The sequence below is a fragment of the Myodes glareolus genome, chromosome 14, assembly GCF_982192425.1.
Source record: "Myodes glareolus chromosome 14, mMyoGla1.1, whole genome shotgun sequence".
NCBI classification, from domain to species: domain Eukaryota; kingdom Metazoa; phylum Chordata; class Mammalia; order Rodentia; family Cricetidae; genus Myodes; species Myodes glareolus.
Window position 1 is genome coordinate 32,456,247 of NC_142039.1, and position 19,860 is coordinate 32,476,106.

Here is a 19,860-nt window from a genome sequence, read left to right on the forward strand (position 1 = left end):
AGGACAGCCAGAGCTACAAAATGAGACTCTGTCTCAAAAAAAGAAACGAAAAAAATAGCTTATTAGCCTGACTTTGAGTACTAAAATACACTAATGATTATATAATAATGGAAATTGCAAACAGAATTACACTTAGAAAGTTTATAAAATAACACTTGCCTAGCATGTGATAGACCCTGAGGTCAATCCCCGGTACCCCCCCCAAAAAAAACTTTTTAAGTAGATGAAATTAGGAAATTGGTCTATATATTTCTACAGAATTGATAACATTCTCAGCTAAGTGCAACATAACTTGGAAAGAATTTAGTGGTTTGAATTTGAATTTTAATGGTGTTTATTATATTTAAGGACAAAAAGTAAGGAAATTTGTTTTCAGAAAATCTGTTGAAGAATTAATATTTTCATCCATAGATATAAAGTATAATTCCATTATTCCTGAAGTTTGAAAGAGCAGAAAGCATGAGTACTCTCTTGATGTACATTAGACTTTTTAAACAAATTGAAAATACTTATTATTGACAGAGAGTAATTTGCCTTTTGTGTTTGCTTTATGGTCCTTTGAGACAGACTCCTATGTCACCTAGGTTGGCCTTGCACTTCCTGTGTAGCTGAGAGGGACTTTGGACTTAATCTTCCTACCTGTAGTTATCAATTACAACTGTGAATTTGATTTTTAAAACCATTATTTACTATACTTATTTTTTTAATTTAGATTTCTTTTTCTTGTGCCGATATTGACAACAGGACATTAGCCAGACATGTTAGCTGTTGTTATTCAGAGCTTTGGTTGTAGTGTACCCTGGAATGGTGCATATTTGGAGCCCTGCAAATATTTCTTGCTCTGGAAATATTTTAGTGAGTCTATCCTAAGGAAAGGATACAAAATGCAGAAAGAATAGTAACGGCAAAGGAATAGTAACGGTAGCATAGAAACATTATGACAGAAAGTAATGTTCTAAGTAATAGAATTAAGGATGTTTCTTGAAATCTGGTTTCTAAAAAAAAAATGTACTTGCTACAGTTATACTCTTTTCTTTCATCTACTATCTTAAATTTTAAAAATGTGACATATACTACTACAAAAAGGAACTAATTTTTGTCAGTAGAAAAAAATGGGAACTCTAAAAAATTAATTTGGAGAAAATTTTCCATTAGCTAGTAACCATGTTAGGTATAGTGTGTTGTATAATGCTGATAAAGTTCTATGGTAGAAGGGACACATCTTTTAAAATTGGTAGTATATTTAACGTGGAAGGGGGGAATCTCAAGAGGCCTCAATGCTACACAAGGAGTTACAGACAACTAAGGAATACTGAGAGTGGGAGAAATAGTTTCCTCCAGGGAAGAGGAGTTATTTATCAATACCAAGTGGTCATCTCTGAAAATATACAAACAAGTAACATGATGGAGACTGAGAAGGTTATATTTATATGTTTAGGAGAGAGGGAGATGTGTAATAACAATTAAAAAGAGACCATGAATTTAAAAGAGCAAGGGATGGCGTGTGGGAGGGATTGGAAGGAGGAAAGAGAAGGGGGAAATGGTGTAATTATAACCAAAGAAATTTTCTTTAAATTTTGGAACAGAAAATAAAATTTAGTAGATACAAGAAACTAGCAGCTGCACTTACTCCAGAAGGGAACTTGGGAACTGGACTCAGGGACAGTTCTTACTTTCTGTGTTAGTCTTTATCTTATGTATATGTTTCCCCTAATGTACAAATTGCTGTTTTGTAATTAAACAGGTGCATTTTGTTTATTTAATCAGTCTCTATAATGATATTAAGGCTATAAGTCCTTGGATGACCACTAAGATGTTTTATTTCAACTTTGCAGAGCAGTCTGGTATGATCCAATCTACTATCCAACTTCATGGCAGTTGGATCCAACAGAAGGGCCAAACCGAGAAAGGAGACGTTTGCAGAGATGTTATTTAACTATTCCAAATAAGTATCTCCTTAGGGACAGACAAAAATCAGAAGGTAATAGTAACTTTGGCCGTGACCTGTAGATATGTCAGGTAACTGGTTACTAGATAAATGTGTACTTTTTTCTCAACAGGTTTGGTCAAGCCACCACTCTCTTACCTATTTGAAGATAAAACTCATTCTTCCTTCTCCTCTACTGTCAAAGACAAAGCTGCAAGTGAATCCATAAGGTAGATCTGAGTACATGCCTTCCTTCACTTTTTGATGAATGATATACAAAATGAGCTCATTGTAGGTTTTATGTAGTGTTGGTTTCAGATAATGCGGTGATGTTAGGAAAGTCTTAAACAAAAGAGGCTTGAGACAGGACAAGGCTGAAGGGCAAACTCCAAAATGCCATTTCTGACAGTGGGGCTTAATGGACATCAGTCATCGTGCTCTGACCCTTGCTAGCATATGTATTATATTGTTGCTGGCTTTCTAGTCTGTAATGGAGATAGAGCTGCTGCTGGTGCCACCACAGGAGTGGAATGTAGTGTCCTAAAGTATCAAATTCCAGTTCCTTCCCTGCCTACCTGTCTGATCTTAGGCATGTTATTTAGCCTCTCTGCTTCACTTTCTTCACTTCATAAGTAAAGGAATGATTATATACAGACTTTTCATAGTATTATTGAATGTTAAATGTGTCAGTATGCATTAGTTTTAGCAGTGTTGCCATATTCTGTGGTAGTTATTATTATTGTACCCATTTTATAGTTAGAAACTTTAAAAGACAGTACCTTTAGAATAGAAATTTTCTAATCCAATGTCCCTGATTTTCCTAAAAACAACAGCAAAAACTAGGTTTTTATCCCACATTGAAATATCAATGGCCTTACACATTGTCTATTGCTTACTGAAATTATGAAACATTGGCATATCTTAGGTAGCTAAATCCATATATTCTACAGGCAGCTACAAGAATCCCTAGACTTTCCTAAAGACTTTATCACTTCTGCTCTGATGAGTGTTATATAATTAGCACAGGATCATCATTTGGGTTTTGACATGACAGCTTATGCTACTGAAACTCTAGTCTGCTTTGCATTAATATTTTACTAGATTAAAAAGCTTGAAGTCTAAACTTGGGAAAAATTGAATCATAGCAATTTTAAACATGTTTTGACAGAGTGAATCGAAGATGTATCAGTGTTGCACCATCCAGAGAGACAGCTGGGGAATTGTTGTTAGGTAAGTTGGCTTCAAAAGAATTTTACTCATATTTACCCTTCCTTAGTTTATTCTTAAATAATTTGAAGTATTTTTCATACAGAGGTAAAATTTCTTTAACATCATGTAGGTGGCTTTGCTTTGACATTATAGAGACAGCCCCACTTACCCATGAGGCCCAAGTGGATGCTCTAAAGCACAGATAGTACTGTTTTCCCATGTACACATACCATGATAAATAAAGATGAATTATAAATTAGCCACAGAAACACATTAACAAAAATAACTAACAAAATAACAACACCACATAAAAGCTCTATAAATATGAGCCCTCTCAAAATATTTTATTGTACTGTCACCTTTTTACTTAAAAGTACAATCTCATGTCTTCTCTTGGCATATGTGAATAGCCAGCATCACTACTCTTGCCTTGTGGGGGAATTATTAAAGTCAAATAAAAGTTATTTGGTCATAAAGTATTCACCATTGTAGCAGCCAACCTAATGACCAGCCGGTGGCTGACTAATAGACCTGGATACACTACCTGAAGACATGGTTCATGTTTCAGATAGGATGGAGCAGCTTAGCATCATGTACTTAGAGTAGCATGATTGAATATTTAAAAAATATTTACTTTTTTATATTTTCAATGGAGTGTTTTCAGATCATGGTTGACTATAAGTAACCCAATCCTTAAAAAAACAAAACCAGAGTCAAGTTCAGTTGTCATCAGAGAGGCTTCATCGAGCAACTGATGGAAACAGATATAAAGACCCACAGCCAAACATTAGGTGGAGCTCAGGGAATCCTGCAGAGAGGATTGTAGGAGCCAGAGGGGTCAAGGACATTATAAGAAAGCCCTAGAATCAACTAACCTACTCTCATAGGGATTAACAGAGAGTAAACCAGCAAACAGGGAGCCTTCATGAGACTGACCTAGGCCCTCTGCATATGTTACACTTGGATAGCTTAGTCTTCTTGTGGGACTCCTAACAGTGGGAACAGGAGCTGTCTCTGACTCTTTTGCCGGCTTTAGCAACCCTATTTCTCATACTAGGTTGCCTTGCCAGCCTTAGTGTGAAGGGAGGTGCCTAGTCTTACTGCAGTTTGATATGTCATATTTGGTTGATCGAAATGGGAGACCTGCCCTTTTCTGAGTAGAAATGGAGGAAAAGTGGATGGGGGGACAGCGGGGAGGAGTGGGTTATGGGGAGGGCAGAAAGGAGGGTAAACAGTATCAGGTTGTAAGTAAATACAAAACCATAAATAAAGGCAGGGGACTACTCTAATGAATATGAAGAAATGGCATTTTCTGAAAGTACATGTTTAAAATTTTTTCATTAAGTTGACTTTCTGGGTGAACATTTTTATATTCAGTATTTCCTTTTACTACATACAATTTAAATTTTTGAAGTTAAAATCTGTTGATGTAGTTAAAATTTTCACTATTTTAACAGAGACTTCAGCAAGTAACATAGTAAATCCAATCAGTATGCTTGTACTATAAGAAGGTGATAGCAGAACTAGCTAATAGCCAGGTAATATTGATGCATGCTTTGTATTTATATATATTCTAATTTTATTTTTATGGTAATTTTGAAAATTCAGCTCTCACACTCCCCCTTTTTAGTAAGAAACCTAAGGTACAAGAAAATTAATCAACTGAGATCTTATGAGTACTATTTTAAAGTGTGTATGGAACTGTTTCTAGCTGCCTGTTTTCAAACTCAAGCCAGAGGACTTCAGAGGTCCCCACCCTTCACCAAATAGAACAGTGCACACATACTTTCAAACCCTTCTGTCCACTTACTTCCTGCAGGTAAATGTGGAATGTACTTTGTGGAAGACAATGCTTCTGATACAGTTGAAAGTTCGGTGAGTGGAGGCTTGAGTTTATGTTTACTTAAATCTAGGAAAAAATTAAAAACTGTGTAAATCCAATATAGTGAAAGAGCTTGCTCCCCTTTATTACTCTGTGTGTAGATGAATGTGGATTACAACCACTTTCTAAAAGGTCCTTTTAGAGGGAAGACTGTTGTCTCCTCTTCCTTTTGACCTAGGACTCAGCAATTAGAGTTAGGGTTCCAATTTAAATACACTTCTATTATTTTGTGTCATTCTTCCTCACCAATGTCCTGAGCAGCAACAAATAAATGCTTCTTGCCACTCCCAATTCACAGTTGAGTACCTTTGCTATCAAAAGGAAAGAAAATTTTTGTATAATTGAATAACTAAGCATATGGATGTCTAAATGGATAAGTAATAACAGATTCCTCTGGATATACTAGTATTCATCATTAAAGTGACCAATAAGACTCTGAATTCTCACATTACAGATAAAGCGTCTCAGTATTCTATAACCTTAAACAGATCTAGAAATAGTCTTTGTTTTTTTATTCCTAAATTTTGTCTAACATATGCAGTGTTATATAATGGGAGGGTTTCCAGATAGTCTTATCTTTTTTTTGTTATGGAAGAAAGATTGTTTATTTTGTTTTAATATTTAAAGCCAAAATAGCTAGTTTCGTGTAAATGGAAATACTAATGTCTGTTTCCTTTGTCTTAGAACCTTCAGGGCGAGTTAGAGCCAGCATCTTTTTCCTGGACATATGAGGAAATTAAAGAAGTTCACAGACGTTGGTGGCAACTGAGAGATAATGCTGTAGAAATCTTTTTAACAAATGGCAGAACACTCCTGTTGGCATTTGACAATACCAAGGTAAATCCACCATTATTAGATTTGTAACCGTTGAAGTGATTATGTAACCAATGATGCTACTGATCATTTGAAGCTTAATTAAATGAAGATTAATTTTCTTAAATTGGTACTCTAAAATTATATAATGTGTACCTTATATCTTAAGAAGATTAAGATAAGGTTAATAAGGTTAATTGAGGAAGTCCTTAGTTTTATAAAGATTCTCTCTGACCTCTGAAATTTTAAATTGAAGTCCTCAAAGTGACTGAAAGGAGTAGCTAGTACTTGCTCAGGCTGTGGTCCATCCTTCACATGCCATCACTTGCTTCACAGCCCTACTTTTGTGGAAAGCCTAGGAAAGAGTTACATGTGCTGGCCATCACCAGCTTGTCCCTGCATTCCCTTCTCTTACCTTTGGTCCTTTAGGTTCTTGTAGCACGGATTCTAACTGGTCTTAATAAATAAAACCTGGAGTCAGATATCAGGGTGAAAGCTGAAGGATCAGAGAAGCAGTGTGGCAGCCGCTAGAGAGATCTTTTACCTCTACCAGTGCTCATACTGAAGGGACGATCCTGTCCTCAGACTGCCTCCTCCTCAGACTGCATCCTCAGACTGCAGGGGCAGTCCTCAGACTGCATCTGTCACCAGCAAACATCAGACTGCACTGAGCTCCTGTCTCCTCCCTTCTTTTATTCTCTCTCTGCCCAGCCATATCTCTTCCTGTCTCTACCTCCCTAGTGCATGGGACTCCCAAGTACTGGGATTAAAGGTGTGAGCCACCACCACCTGGCCTCTAGTAGCTTAGTTCTGTACTCTAATCTTTAGACAAGCTTTATTTGTTAAAACACAAACAAAATATCACTACAGGTTCTCTCCAGAAATGCTCCACTCTTGCTTTCTTCTCGTCATTCTGTCCAGGTCACCGAGCCTCTGCTGCTAACTCTGTGTTCCTCACCTTACTTGTCCCACCAGAAGCATTTGACACACTGGCTAGCCTTTCCCTTTCTCTCATGACACCTTCCTTTCTAGACTCCTGGGTTTCCATTTTTACCCCTCATCAGCTTCCCCACTCAGCATGTTTGCAGATCCTTCTAGGGTAGTTAGTTCACAGTCATTCTTCTGACCTCATCTATCTCATGGCTTTCAAAGCAAATTATGTTATAACTTTCAAGTTTGATGTCAGTGCCAAGGCCTCTACCCTGCACATCTTACCCCCTTAGTTAACTCTGTCTTGCTATTTCCACTTGGAGTTGCCTGTTGGTATCTCAAACTAAATGTAAAGATTCTCCCTGAAAATAACCTTCCAGTTTTCCCTCTTTCCATAAATGGAACCGCTGTCTCTCTGTTTCCCAAACTGAAAACCTTGAGAGTATCCTAGTAGTTCTCCCACCCTGCATGTCTGCTTCATCCAAGCATTCCCATGACCTGATTAAACTGCTACAGTTTTGCTCTGAGCCACCATCATCTCTCACTAAAAGCTATTATAGCAGCTTCTTAACTGACCCAGCTAATCCACACACACACACCCAGTCTGTTTCATTTCTGCGGTCAAAACTCTGTAGTTACTTCTGAGGTGACTCACTGAAAGTCAAAGCCATTACAAGAGCCTGAGAAAACCCCAGGTAGTCAAGAACCTTATTATCTTCCGACTTCATCTGCTATTCTCTCCCTTACTCATACTCTTCCCGTAGTGGTTTTCTTCTCCTTAAATGTATCAGACACTGATGCTGCAGAGTCTTTGTACCTAACTGCTGCCTAGAATTCCCAATGACTCAGTCTGTCACTTTTTTCAGGCCCTTTGATGAAGTACCTCTTCAGCAGAGTTCGTTACTGTACCACACAGCATCCCCTCCTTCTTGACCTTGACTATATAAAATAGCAGTGTCTTGGTCACTGTTCTGTTGCTGTGAATAGACACATGACCATGACAAAGTCTTATAAAAGGAAGAATTTAATTGGGCTTGCTTACAGTTTCAGAGGCCTAGTCTATTATCATGGTAGGGAAACAGTAACTGAGAACTATATCCTGCTACACACACATGCACACAGAGAGAGACAGAGAGACTGGGCCTAGCATAGACTTTTAAAACTTCAGAGTCCACCTCCAGTGACATGCCTACTACAAAAACCCACACCTCCTAATCCTTGTTATCTTTTCAATCAGCTCTACTCCCTGGTGACCAAATTTCTAAACATATGAGCTTATGGGGGCCATTCCCATTCAAACAACTACAAGCAGCCCCTCTGTTACCCAGCATCCCTGCCACCTTTACTTTGTTGTCTCACTCCACAAGGCTGTTTAGTCCCCAGCACTGTGCTCTCCCTGCAGAATATCTAGACTCGCCTTTGTTCTGTATCCCATTGCCTGTCCTGGGATGTACTATTGACATGTTGGTGTCATCATGTGCTGGGAGAATGAAAGCTTTTTTCCTTCCAGAGTTAGTACACACTCTGTCACAAATTCCTATCCATCTATTTTGGTGTCAGCATTTGGCAACCTTTGATTTTAGGGGACAGTTTCAGTTGTTAGCACTGTGTTTCTGTCTGTCCCTACATTTTCTCTTTCTTGTCATTTCCATTCAGTCTTCCCTCTCATTGTCACATCAGGAGCTCTTTTTTCTACTTCTGAACATACAGACTTTGAGGTGGGTTTTCTAAACCCATTGAGTTTCATTTTTTAATTTTGGAAGACTCAGAAAACCCCTTTTATATGACAGAACTTTTATTAATCTCTGAAAAAAGTTCCTATGGAACTGGGATATAGCTTAGTGGTAGAATGTTTGCATAGAATGAACATGGCCCTGGGTTCAGTCCAAGAATCACAAGAGTTGAGAGATTGATCCTATTTGTTTTCAGTAGGTAGTGGGTTTGTATCCTGCTTACATAGGACATTGTATTTAATCTTGTCAGGTAAACATTATGACCTCCATATTACTGATATAATAATGGCTTGAAAGGTTTAGCAGGAACACACAGACCAGATCTGTTCTGATGCAATCAGTCTGTCAGTGCAAAATACCACTTTGTCTATACCATCACGCTACACCTTTATTGACTATTTTGTTTTTAGTATCTATGTCTGAGTGACTTCTGTGCATAACTTTTCCTTGGGAATTATGAGCAGATAACACAGAAATTTCTGCCAGATAATTTTACTAGCAGATGTATCCAGCAGTAAGGCTAATGACTGATAGTCTCCCTCTGGAAGGAAACTGTGGTTAGAGTTAATGCAGATATATTTCTTGGAGGATTTCATGTTCTCTAGGTACATATCAATAAACTTAAAAATATCTTTTTTTTCTCCTTCCCTTTTAGGTTCGTGATGATGTATACCAGAGCATTCTCACAAATAACCTCCCCAATCTTCTGGAGTATGGCAACATCACTGCTCTGACAAACCTGTGGTATACTGGACAAATTACCAATTTTGAATATTTGACTCATTTAAACAAGCATGCTGGCCGATCCTTCAATGATCTCATGCAATACCCTGTGTTTCCCTTTATCCTTTCTGACTATGTTAGTGAAACTCTTGACCTCAATGATCCATCTATCTATAGGTAAGTAAAAGCATTACATTTTGGGTCCACCTACATGCTGAATTTATGCCGTTAAAGTTTTTACTTTGAAAATTTTCAATTATGCACAAAAATTTAATAATTAACAAAGCCTTTATAATTCATCTTCCCCAATTCAGCAATTGTGAATTATGAAGATTTTACCAAGCTTACATCATCTTATTTTAGAAAATCTAGTTGTGTAAACTCTGAGTTCTACTGTATACGTCTTTTGTAACGATAGAGTATTTCCATGCATTATTACAGTGCTATTATCCTGTCTAAGAAAATTAACAGACCTGATAATATCTAACATAGCATCCATATTCATTGTCTCCTGCTTATCTCGACAATGCCTTTTATAATAGGTTATTTTAAATCAGATATAGTTGTTGCATTTGATTGCCAATATGTGAAAAATAAATCTAGAAAGACCTTTAAGTGTTGTTTTTTTTTTTCAGTTTTTGCAGCATAATAGCATTTGTTCCAGTAGTCTCTTTGCCAGAGAGCAGGGATTAGCTCAAAAGGCTTACTTGTATTCAACCTACCCTTTATTTTGGGAGGAATCCATCATAGATGGCTGTGTAAACTTGATGTCGCTACCTGTCACCAGGAGAGCTGTAATGCCCCTCACTGGGGGTGCTTATGATGATTGTAGGTACAGGTTCACACAGAACTTTTATCTAATAGTTCATTCATGGCTTTATTGCTTGAATCAATTATTTCAATAGAAATTGCATAAGGATGGTTTCCTATCTCTCTTAGTTATGGTTTACTATTACTGTGATGAAATACCGTGACCAAAAAGCAAGTTGGAGGGGAAAGGGTTTGTCAGCATACACTTCCATATTGCTGATATTCATCTAAGGAAGCCAGGATAGGATCTCAAGTAGGGCAGGAGCCTTGGAGTGGGAGCTGATGCAGAGACCATGGAGGGTGTTGTTTACTTGCTTGCTCATCATGGATTGCTCATCCCGCTTTCTCATAGAACCCAGGACAACCTGCCAAGGAATGAAGCCATCCACAGTGGACTGGGCCCTCTCCCAGCAGTCACTAATTAAGAAAGTGCTCTACAGCTGGATCTTATGGCGGCATTTTCTCAGTTGAAGCTAGCACACTAATCCTTTTATTTCTTCTAAATTTAAGAGAAGAAAAATGTGGAAGCTGAGTTTGGGATATCTTGTATTGGAGAATAAGGAAACAACATAGAAACAAACTTAATAGACTCTGATTATCAGAGATAGGACTGTTTGAGGATCCAAAAGAATAATGACACAAGAATAAGTAGATGAAACCCCTTGAAATGAGAAAAATACATCATTTAACCATTGTATAGTCCACATGTTCCTTATCCAAAATGTTTGGGATCATAAGTATTTTTAAGTTCCTGAGTTTTAGAATATTTGCAGACTACCAGTTGAACATATCAAATCTAAGAAGGTGAAATCTAAGATGCTCTGAAGTCTGACTGTTTTTGATGCATGGTATGTAAGAAGCTTTGAGCTTAGGATCATTTAGATCTCTAGATTAAGAATGCTCATTCTATACTTAAAAAAGTTGAAATACATGCATGTGTACACATGCATACAAACACACATGGTATAGAGGCATCAGACAAAGGTCATTGGTACCTTTGGAAGTAATTCCTTAATTGAAGTTTGGGAATTAAAGGAAGAGTATTTAGAATTTTTCTGCCTTTCTTGAACAAACTGTTATTTTAAAGAAACTAGATAGCCCAAGTTCAAATATTTTATTTTTTTTAAAAGTTCTCTTATTTAAAGAAAAATTGACTTCAATATTCCACTTGGGATATTCATAAATATTTTAAATATAATGCCTCCAAAATAGGCCTGATTTGGTCTTTGCTTAAGAAATCAGGTTCAAGTCAATGCACAATGGTACCTTGTCTGTCTTTTAGATATTATACACTGCTGTTGGACATTTGAACATTTCACACGTTGCTGGTATAAATATATGTGGCCTTTCTGGAAAGCAGTTTGACAGTGTGTATCCAAAAAACTGTTAGATGTGTATATTCTGTTTTAGCAAGTAACTTCTAGGAATTATTCTTGGGAATGCTAAACATAAAGGGTCCAACTTAACCAGCGGTTGTTTTGTGAAAGCTGGGCTCTGAACTTGCCTGGTTTTTTGCTTGCTTTGGTATCTGGCAAAGATTTAGCTAAGAACGTGGTACTCCTGTAATTTTTCAAAGTATCTAAACTCCAGAAACAGTCTGAACGTTCAGCATTAGATTTGATTATATTCAAAAAGTAGGGTGAAATAGCTCATCAAATAAGACTTGCTCCCAAGTCTGAGGACCGGAGTTTGATCCTTGAAACTCACATGATACAGAGAACCAACTCCCACAAATGTTCTTCTGACCTCCATGTGCACACCATAGCATGTATACCCACACATTCTTATTACATGCATTCATACAAAATAAATCAATGTTAAAAATACTGGAGAAGTATTTTGTAAGTCATTATTTTGCTTAAAAATATATAGGCACCCACTAATCAGCAGAAAAAGAGCTGGACAAAATATATCCTAGAATGTTTTACCTATGAGTAAATAGCAGCATGACTTATTTTTTGGTTTATTCTCTGTTCACCCAACTGTAATTTCTTTGAGGGATTTGTCGTTATGTTTGTTTGTTTTTCTGTTTGTCTGTATGTCTGTTTGAGGCAGGGTTTCACTATTTAACCTTCAATAGCCTAGAACTTGCTATGTAGATCAGGCTGGCTTGAACTCTCAGAGATTCATCTGCTTCTGCCTCCCAAGTACTGGGTTTAAATGTATGTGTAATCACACCAAGCAGCAACTAGGTTGTTGTTAAATTTCTTAATTTTCACCCATAATAAAGTAATTCTTACTAAATTCTTAAGGAATAAAAAATACATATACCAGTATCTTAAAGATAATGTCTTTGATGTCGGGTGGTGGTGGTACATTCCTCTGATCCCAGCACTCAGGAGACAGAGGCAGGTGGATATCTGTGAGTTTGAAGCCAGTCTGGTCTACAGGGTGAGTTCCAAGCCAGCCAGGGATACACAGAAAAACTCTGCCTTGTAAAACAAAAAAGCAAACAAGCGAAAAAGATAATTTCTTCGCATTTTGTGGTGTAAATTGACATCTATTCTGTAAAACTATTTTAATTTTTGACATCTCAAAGACTAGACAGGGGTCACCAGATGTACATTTAATGTTACTCAATTCCACATCCTTAGGAAATAGTAATGTATCAAAAAAGTTGTGCCATGGGGATTTGGTTACACCTCCTTATAATCACAGCAGAGCACCAGGGAAATCAGGACAGTGGGGACTGTTGCAAGTACAAGGCCAGCCTGAACTGCAAAGTAAGCTTAAGGCTAGCTTGGGCTACATAGTGAGGCTTTGTCTCAAAAAATAATTACACTGAAAAAGGAGGATGGGTTTGATTTACTGAACCTTGGGCAAAGCTTGCTATTGGTCTAGATAAAGTGACAGATGTTGACATTGTAGATGGTCTTTTCCTTGTGCCTCTTAGCCAGAGCAGCTGATCCCTCACATCAGAGCTATTTCTTCTACCCATAGATGCACCATACAGAGACACTGATAGGTTTTATAGTGGGTAAAAGTGAGGACATTTTTTGTCCTATAAGAGTGGTATATTGCATTAATAGTGGGAATGCCAGTCCTAACATATCCATGTGCACGTACACATGCATGGCACTGCATGACAGCCTCACCCAGAAGAGTCAGGTATTCACTGTGCAGATACAGATCTGGACTTGCATTTCCTTAACAGTTTATAAGGTCATGATTTCGAATGGTGATTGTTGGTTGCAAAGCAACATGGTTATATATGTTAAGGACTGCGCATTTTGCTAATTTCTCATTTTCAGGATGAAGATATGAGCAGCTGAATACTGGCAGTATCAAATTACTTCATAGTTTTCTATCATCTCTTCCTTTGTAGAAACCTGTCTAAGCCTATAGCTGTGCAGTACAAAGAAAAAGAAGACCGCTATGTTGACACATACAAGGTAACTTTGGTTTCCATTAAATACTGTGATACATGAAAAATGGAGCTCTATGAAATACTTTTTTAAAGTTCGTAGTATATATTTTTCTGTGTTTTTGTTTTCTTTTACTTTTAGAACTAGAAATTATATGAGCTGAAAATCATTTTTGTCTTAGTTCTATGGAAACACCTTCCAAGAATGGAAAAAAAGTATATTTTCATTTTGTTTGGCACAGTTTGAAAGCTAATTAGTCCCTTGTATTTTCTTCCTGTTTTTTTTTTTTTTTTTTTTTTTTTTTTTTTTTTTTTTTGGTTTTTTGAGACAGGGTTTCTCAGTAGCTTTGGAGCCTGGCCTGGAACTAGCTCTTGTAGACCAGGCTGGTCTTGAACTCACAGAGATCCGCCTGCCTCTGCCTCCCGAGTGATGGGATTAAAGGTGTGTGCCACCACCGCCTGACCATCCCTTGTATTTTCAAATGCATAAAAATTATATTTCTTACAAATATCACAGACTTCCAGCAATACAACTATACCTTGCCTCTGAGTTTTATTTATATTATATAGAAATACTGGTGTCTTTATAATAGTAATACATTAATATAATCATGCTAATTTGTATATTGAATATTGATGTATTTATTTCTACTCTAAACACTAGACATAATCAGAAAATTATTCATTTTCAGTAGAAGTTAAATTACCTGTTTACATAGAAATGAGTTATCCATATTGATAATTTAATATTAATGAAATTCAACTGGAAACCTACAAAACTGACTTATCACATAATATATTCTTCATAATAGTAGGAGCAGCAGAAGCAGTTTTCTCATACTCCCATATTATTCATGTCCCAATTCCAGAGATGTCTTTCTAAGTACCTGAAATTCACTATTTGATTTTCTGCAGTTGAAAATATGACAGTCTGTGGGAGTCAAGACATTACTTGAAAATTTACTACCTCCAACTCTGCTATCAGGCAGACGGAGCTACAAAGATGAGCATAGTGACAGATAGGAAATGTGTGGCTGAGCTTCCTCCTTTGTGGTGGGGAGTTGGAGATGGGAGAAATCATCATTTTCTTTTTAGCTCTGTGTACATGCTCTGCAAAACCACCGCACACCACTGTACTAACAGTGGTGATGCATACCATTTTACTACATTTTCATTACTAGAGAAGCACTCAAAATATATCATGAAGCTCTTCGTTGCAGAAATCAGTGGTGGTGGGATCAGCCCTCCCGTTTTTGAGCTCCCCAGTTTGATATTTGGAGCTGTTAATTAGGAATGAGAATACAAAGCAGGTGTTTTCTTATGAGGGCCTAGGAGAGGAGGTAGTGAGAGAACTGGGTGGTTCTATTTAGCCAGGGGTCAGTAGGAGACTCCTAGAGCTTGAAATGACTGTGGGCTGTGGACATGATTGGGAAGACAAGAATAGTGTTGAAGAGGTGGAGGAGAATGAAAGAGAACTAGTCATGTTTGGAGCACACAATTGTGAATTCTCCTGGCCTTTGTTCTGTAGTACTTGGAGGAAGAGTATCGCAAAGGAGCCCGAGAAGATGACCCCATGCCTCCTGTGCAACCCTACCACTATGGCTCTCACTACTCCAACAGCGGCACCGTGCTCCACTTCCTGGTCAGGATGCCTCCTTTTACTAAAATGTTTCTAGCCTATCAAGGTAAGGATATCTTTTGTAACTACCCCAAAACTCATGTTATACCACTAAAATAACAACAGCAAAAAACTTAACTAGCGTCTTGAAAATTTGTACTAACCAAGCCCAGGAAAAAGAATTCTACTTAACCAGTCACTAAAATCCTCCTTTCAAAAATGGTAGTCAAATCTTCTTGCTCTTGTCTGAGATCGTGTCTAACTTTATAGAAATGTATTTGCTTTTTAAAAATTAAGCTCTAAATCACAGACTGCAAAGTTTACCAGTTAAATTATATTCAGCTAAATTTTATTTCATTCAATTATTTGGGGGGGGTTGTTTTGTTTTTTAGATTTTGTTTTGGTTTTTTGAGGCATGTTTTTTTTTTATGTGTAACCCTGACTGTCCTGGAACTTGCTCTGTATGCCAGGCTATCCTCGAACTCAGTGAACTGCCTGCCTCTGCTTCCTCAGTGATAAGATTAAAGTTGTGTTCCACAACACCCAGCTCAGCTCTCTTTTAAAGACTTGCGCTTCAATAATTATTTCAAGTACAACAGTTTTGCAGCTTGTCTTATTTTTTCTATAAAAATCTTTTATAGGAAACTGTTGTTATTATTTGTGAAAACTAGCTAATAAAGAACACACTGGCATCATCAATATAGTAAAGCTTGCTAATAATCTAGCTCAGCACTTTGCATGATAGCCTGAAGATGGCCAAGGGATTCACTGTGTACCAATGGGGCAAACTCACCATGCTATACAGTGAGAACTGAGGTACTGGCTCTGTAATTGTCCCTCAAGGTATCTGTTTAGGAAACCATTGTCCATTCAGTTTGTCCTACCCTTCTTGGACTTCTTTGTCTTTTATTCTTAAAACAACTTCTTAGAGTTTGTATTCCCTATGCTTAGTCTATGAATGGGGCTTTTAATATTGGCCCTGTATTTGCATGGGCCAGTGTGAGTGTAACTGCCGAAGCCAGAAGAGGACATCAGGTATCCTACTTTGTCACCCTGTACCTTATCCTTTTAAGAAAGGGTATCTAACTGAACCTAGAGTGAGTCTGGCAGCCCAAAGTCCCAGAGATACTTCTTTCTCTCCCTGTTCCTACAGCACTGAGTAACAAATGCACATGTGACCACTCTGAGGTTTTTTACATAGGTACTGGAATCCAAACTCAGGTCCTCAGTGCTTTTGCCGTAAGGGCTCCTACCCACTGAGCCATTGCTCTAGTTTGTCATGTCCCTTTCTTCCTTTCAGTCTTGTTTCCCCTAACCAATTATCCCTAGTTAACTTGATCTCAGGTTGAGTGTGTCAGGTCCCATTACAACTGGTGCAAGGGATTCCCATAGACAAGTGAGATCATTCAGAACTGATGTTTATACCACCCTTGCTTGTTGTGGATTCTAAGAGTGCCATTGTTGGAAGATCTTTTTGAACATAAGAACATTCATTTGTGAATGTCATTTTGTTTTTTTAAAAAGGCAATAAAATAATATTTTAATGTAGTTTGAAACACTACAGCACTAGTAACATCCCTACAACTCAAACCATTTCTTTCAGTGGAACCCAAAAATTCATCAATATAAAATTTCCAGTCAACCATCAATCTTTATTATATTGCTATTATGAATATATTCATATAAAATATTAGGATTTTCTTCATTAAGTAGGTACATTGTTGTTTTGAAATCAAGTCTCATGTAGCCAAGGTTAGCCTTAAACTTACTATGTAACTGAGATTAGCCTTGAATCCTGATCCTCCTGCCTATGCCTCCCAAGTTCTGATATTACAGGAATGCACTGATATGCCTTGATCTTCATTGCATATTTATTCATAAATTATTTTAAAACCCTAACACTACCTTAATCCTCATTTACTTTCATTTCATTAGCATTTTGCTGGCTTTTGAATTTTTTTTTTTTTTGATTTTCGAGACAGGGTTTCTCCGTAGTTTTTGGTACCTGTCCTGGAACTAGCTCTTGTAGACCAGGCTGGCCTCGAACTCACAGGGATCCACCTGGCTCTGCCTCCCGAGTGCTGGGATTAAAGGCGTGCGCCACCACCACCCGGCACTTGAATTTTTTTTTTTAACTAAAGAGTTAGTCTAGGAATTCTCAACCATAGCACTATAGTTACTTTAAGTTACATAATTTTTCGTCTCAAGGGTTTCCCTGTGCATTGCAGGACATTTTAGCAGCATCTCTAGCTTCTACCAACCAGTGAATCATACATGAGCCAGTGAATCATACATGAATCCTACTATGTATGACAACTAAAAATAGTTTTAGATATTGCCAGATAATAGAGGGGTAAGGCCCTACCCATTGAGAACCACTGATCTAATATATACATATTCTAGATTCTAGTAATTTTCAGCGGGATTGTTTTAAAAACAGAAACTACAGAGTCGTACAACCCAAACAGAACCTTTCGTATGTTACTCTTGTTACACAGTTGCTTAGTCTGAGCTCTGTATGCCATGACTTCATGATGACCTGGCATTTCTTACTTTCTGAAAAAAAAAAATATATAAATCTTATTTTTCCCCAGATTTGATTTAGTGGCCAGCCAGTGCTAACTGGCTCAGTGTAGTAGATGGAAAGTGATAAAGATAATGAAAAATGTAGCTCAGCAGAGCAGGCAGACTTGGAGAAAGAAATAAGTTCATGCTCTTGAAACTGCTGTGCTTGGTGCTGAGATTAGTTTGTGACATTCTCCTCAAGAGGCTGTGCTCTGATTCCAGCAATACAGAGGCCTTTAGACAATATAGCAGTCTTTTCTCTAACTGGCCTTTGCAATCACTTAATATTCCAGGCCTGTGATTGGGAGACTAGCAATTGTTCACAGAAAAGATACAGGGACAAAATTCAATTCTTTGTCATTAATAGCCTATTCCAGAAAAAAATGAACAGGAGTGAGTACACTCAGTTTTATATTAATTGATAAAAATTTTAGTTAGTGCTTAAGTGCAGAGTTGGTGCATCTGAAAAGCAGTGTCAGTATTGCATGTTTTCTCTCTGTGAAGAATTTAGAATATGTGTGTCTGTGTGTGTGGTATAGAAGTAGAAGGGGACTATGTAAGGGGAAGAGGTGTTCCAAAGGGAAGGAGGGGAGAACAAGGTAATAAATAGCATGTTTTCTTTTACGTACAGAGTCTAATGTATCAGCACACACAGACAACCTAAAAATAGAAGAGGGACTATCTACATGGGACCGCGAGGGTGGGCAGAAATGGGAATGAGGAAGGAACGGAGGGGGATGATAGGAGAGCCAAATACAAGAAAATTACAGTGAAATGCTGGATGAAAAATGTCGTAATTAAACATTATTTTGTATTCTAAAAAGTTGAATGTTAGGGCTGGAGAGATGGCCCAGTGGTTAAGAGCCTGTTTATTGCCTGTTCTTCCAAAGGTCCTGAGTTCAATTCCCAGCAACTACATGGTGGCTCACAACTATCTGTAATGAGGTCTGGTGCCCTCTTCTGGCCTGCAGACATACACACAGACAGAATATTGTATACATAATAAATAAATAAATATTTTAAAAAGTTGAATGTTAGAAAGCAGTGACCCTACCCTTTAAAAAAAAAAAAGAAAAAAATCTTAGTCTTGGTAAAGAAAAGAGCCATGTACCAAATTTTACACTCCATCTCCCTCTTCTCTTCCTCTCCTCTCCCTTCCTACCTCCCTCCTATCCCCCCTCCCCTCCGTGTGTGTGTGTGTGTGTGTGTGTGTGTGTGTGTGTGTGTGTGTGTTTATGTGTTCTGGAGCTTGTATGTATGGGCCTGCTTGTGGAGGCCGCAGATCATTAACAAGTGTCTTCCTCAAATTTTCCCTATTTGAACCTAAAATTCATCAAGTCAGCTAACCTGCATGGCTGGTGAACTCCAGGAATCTCTGTGTGTTGCTCACACATTGACCACCCCAGTGCTGGAGTTACAGAAATACATCATCCCACCTGGTTTTACATGCTTGCTCAAATCAAACTTCTGTCCTTATGCTTTTGTATTACTTTGCCACCAGCCATCTCTGCAACCCATAGTTTCCCCTTCTTTAAAATTATGCATTCACTTTAATAAAGAAATCATTTTTGTGTGTTCATTATGTGCTGGGTGTGTGGGGGCCCTAGTCTCCTGATTTTGTGCAAGTTTCATTCTAACTAGGTAGGAAGATAGTAGCTGTTTAAGCAAATAAATGATAGAAGTTCTTCTATTTAGAAGTGATGAGGGACTGGAGAGATGGCTCAGTGGTTAAGAGCATTGCCTGCTCTTCCAAAGGTCCTGAGTTCAATTCCCAGCAACCACATGGTGGCTCACAACCATCTGTAATGGGGTCTGGTGCCCTTTTCAGGCATGTACGTAGACAGAATATTGTATACATAATAAATAAATAATTTTTTTTAAAAAAAAAGTGATGAAACCATGATACGGTTGAAAACAATGTCATTTTAAGAATTTGAATAATATTTTAAATAAACCAAAGGACTATTTCTTCAATCACTTTTGAAGCAACCAAAGTTATGGGAAACTTCAAATGGAATACAGTCTTTTTGTCTTTATTATTGGAATTTCTTTTTAGATCAGAGTTTCGACATTCCAGACAGAACTTTTCATTCTACAAACACAACTTGGCGCCTCTCATCGTTTGAATCTATGACTGATGTGAAAGAGCTGATTCCAGAGTTTTTCTATCTTCCTGAGTTCCTAGTGAACCGTGAAGGTACAAGCAGATCGTTTCTCACATAGTTTGAAGGGTATGCAGTGGAGTTATCATTGTCCAGGAGTAAAAGTAGCCTTTCTGGGACTTGA

The 19,860-nt window shown here is 37.6% G+C and overlaps 1 protein-coding gene across 1 annotated transcript in view; it reads left to right on the plus strand.

Moving 5' to 3' along the window:
- The window catches only part of Lyst (lysosomal trafficking regulator), a 154,363-nt gene that overhangs the window by 108,878 nt on the left and 25,625 nt on the right, over positions 1-19,860 (plus strand). The window contains exons 37-45 of the mRNA XM_048460925.3: positions 1,836-1,981; positions 2,061-2,157; positions 3,096-3,157; positions 4,956-5,011; positions 5,703-5,855; positions 9,150-9,394; positions 13,353-13,419; positions 14,920-15,076; positions 19,631-19,771. Coding sequence (XP_048316882.3) covers positions 1,836-1,981; positions 2,061-2,157; positions 3,096-3,157; positions 4,956-5,011; positions 5,703-5,855; positions 9,150-9,394; positions 13,353-13,419; positions 14,920-15,076; positions 19,631-19,771 — 1,124 coding nt within the window. The remainder of the gene's footprint in view (positions 1-1,835; positions 1,982-2,060; positions 2,158-3,095; positions 3,158-4,955; positions 5,012-5,702; positions 5,856-9,149; positions 9,395-13,352; positions 13,420-14,919; positions 15,077-19,630; positions 19,772-19,860) is intronic.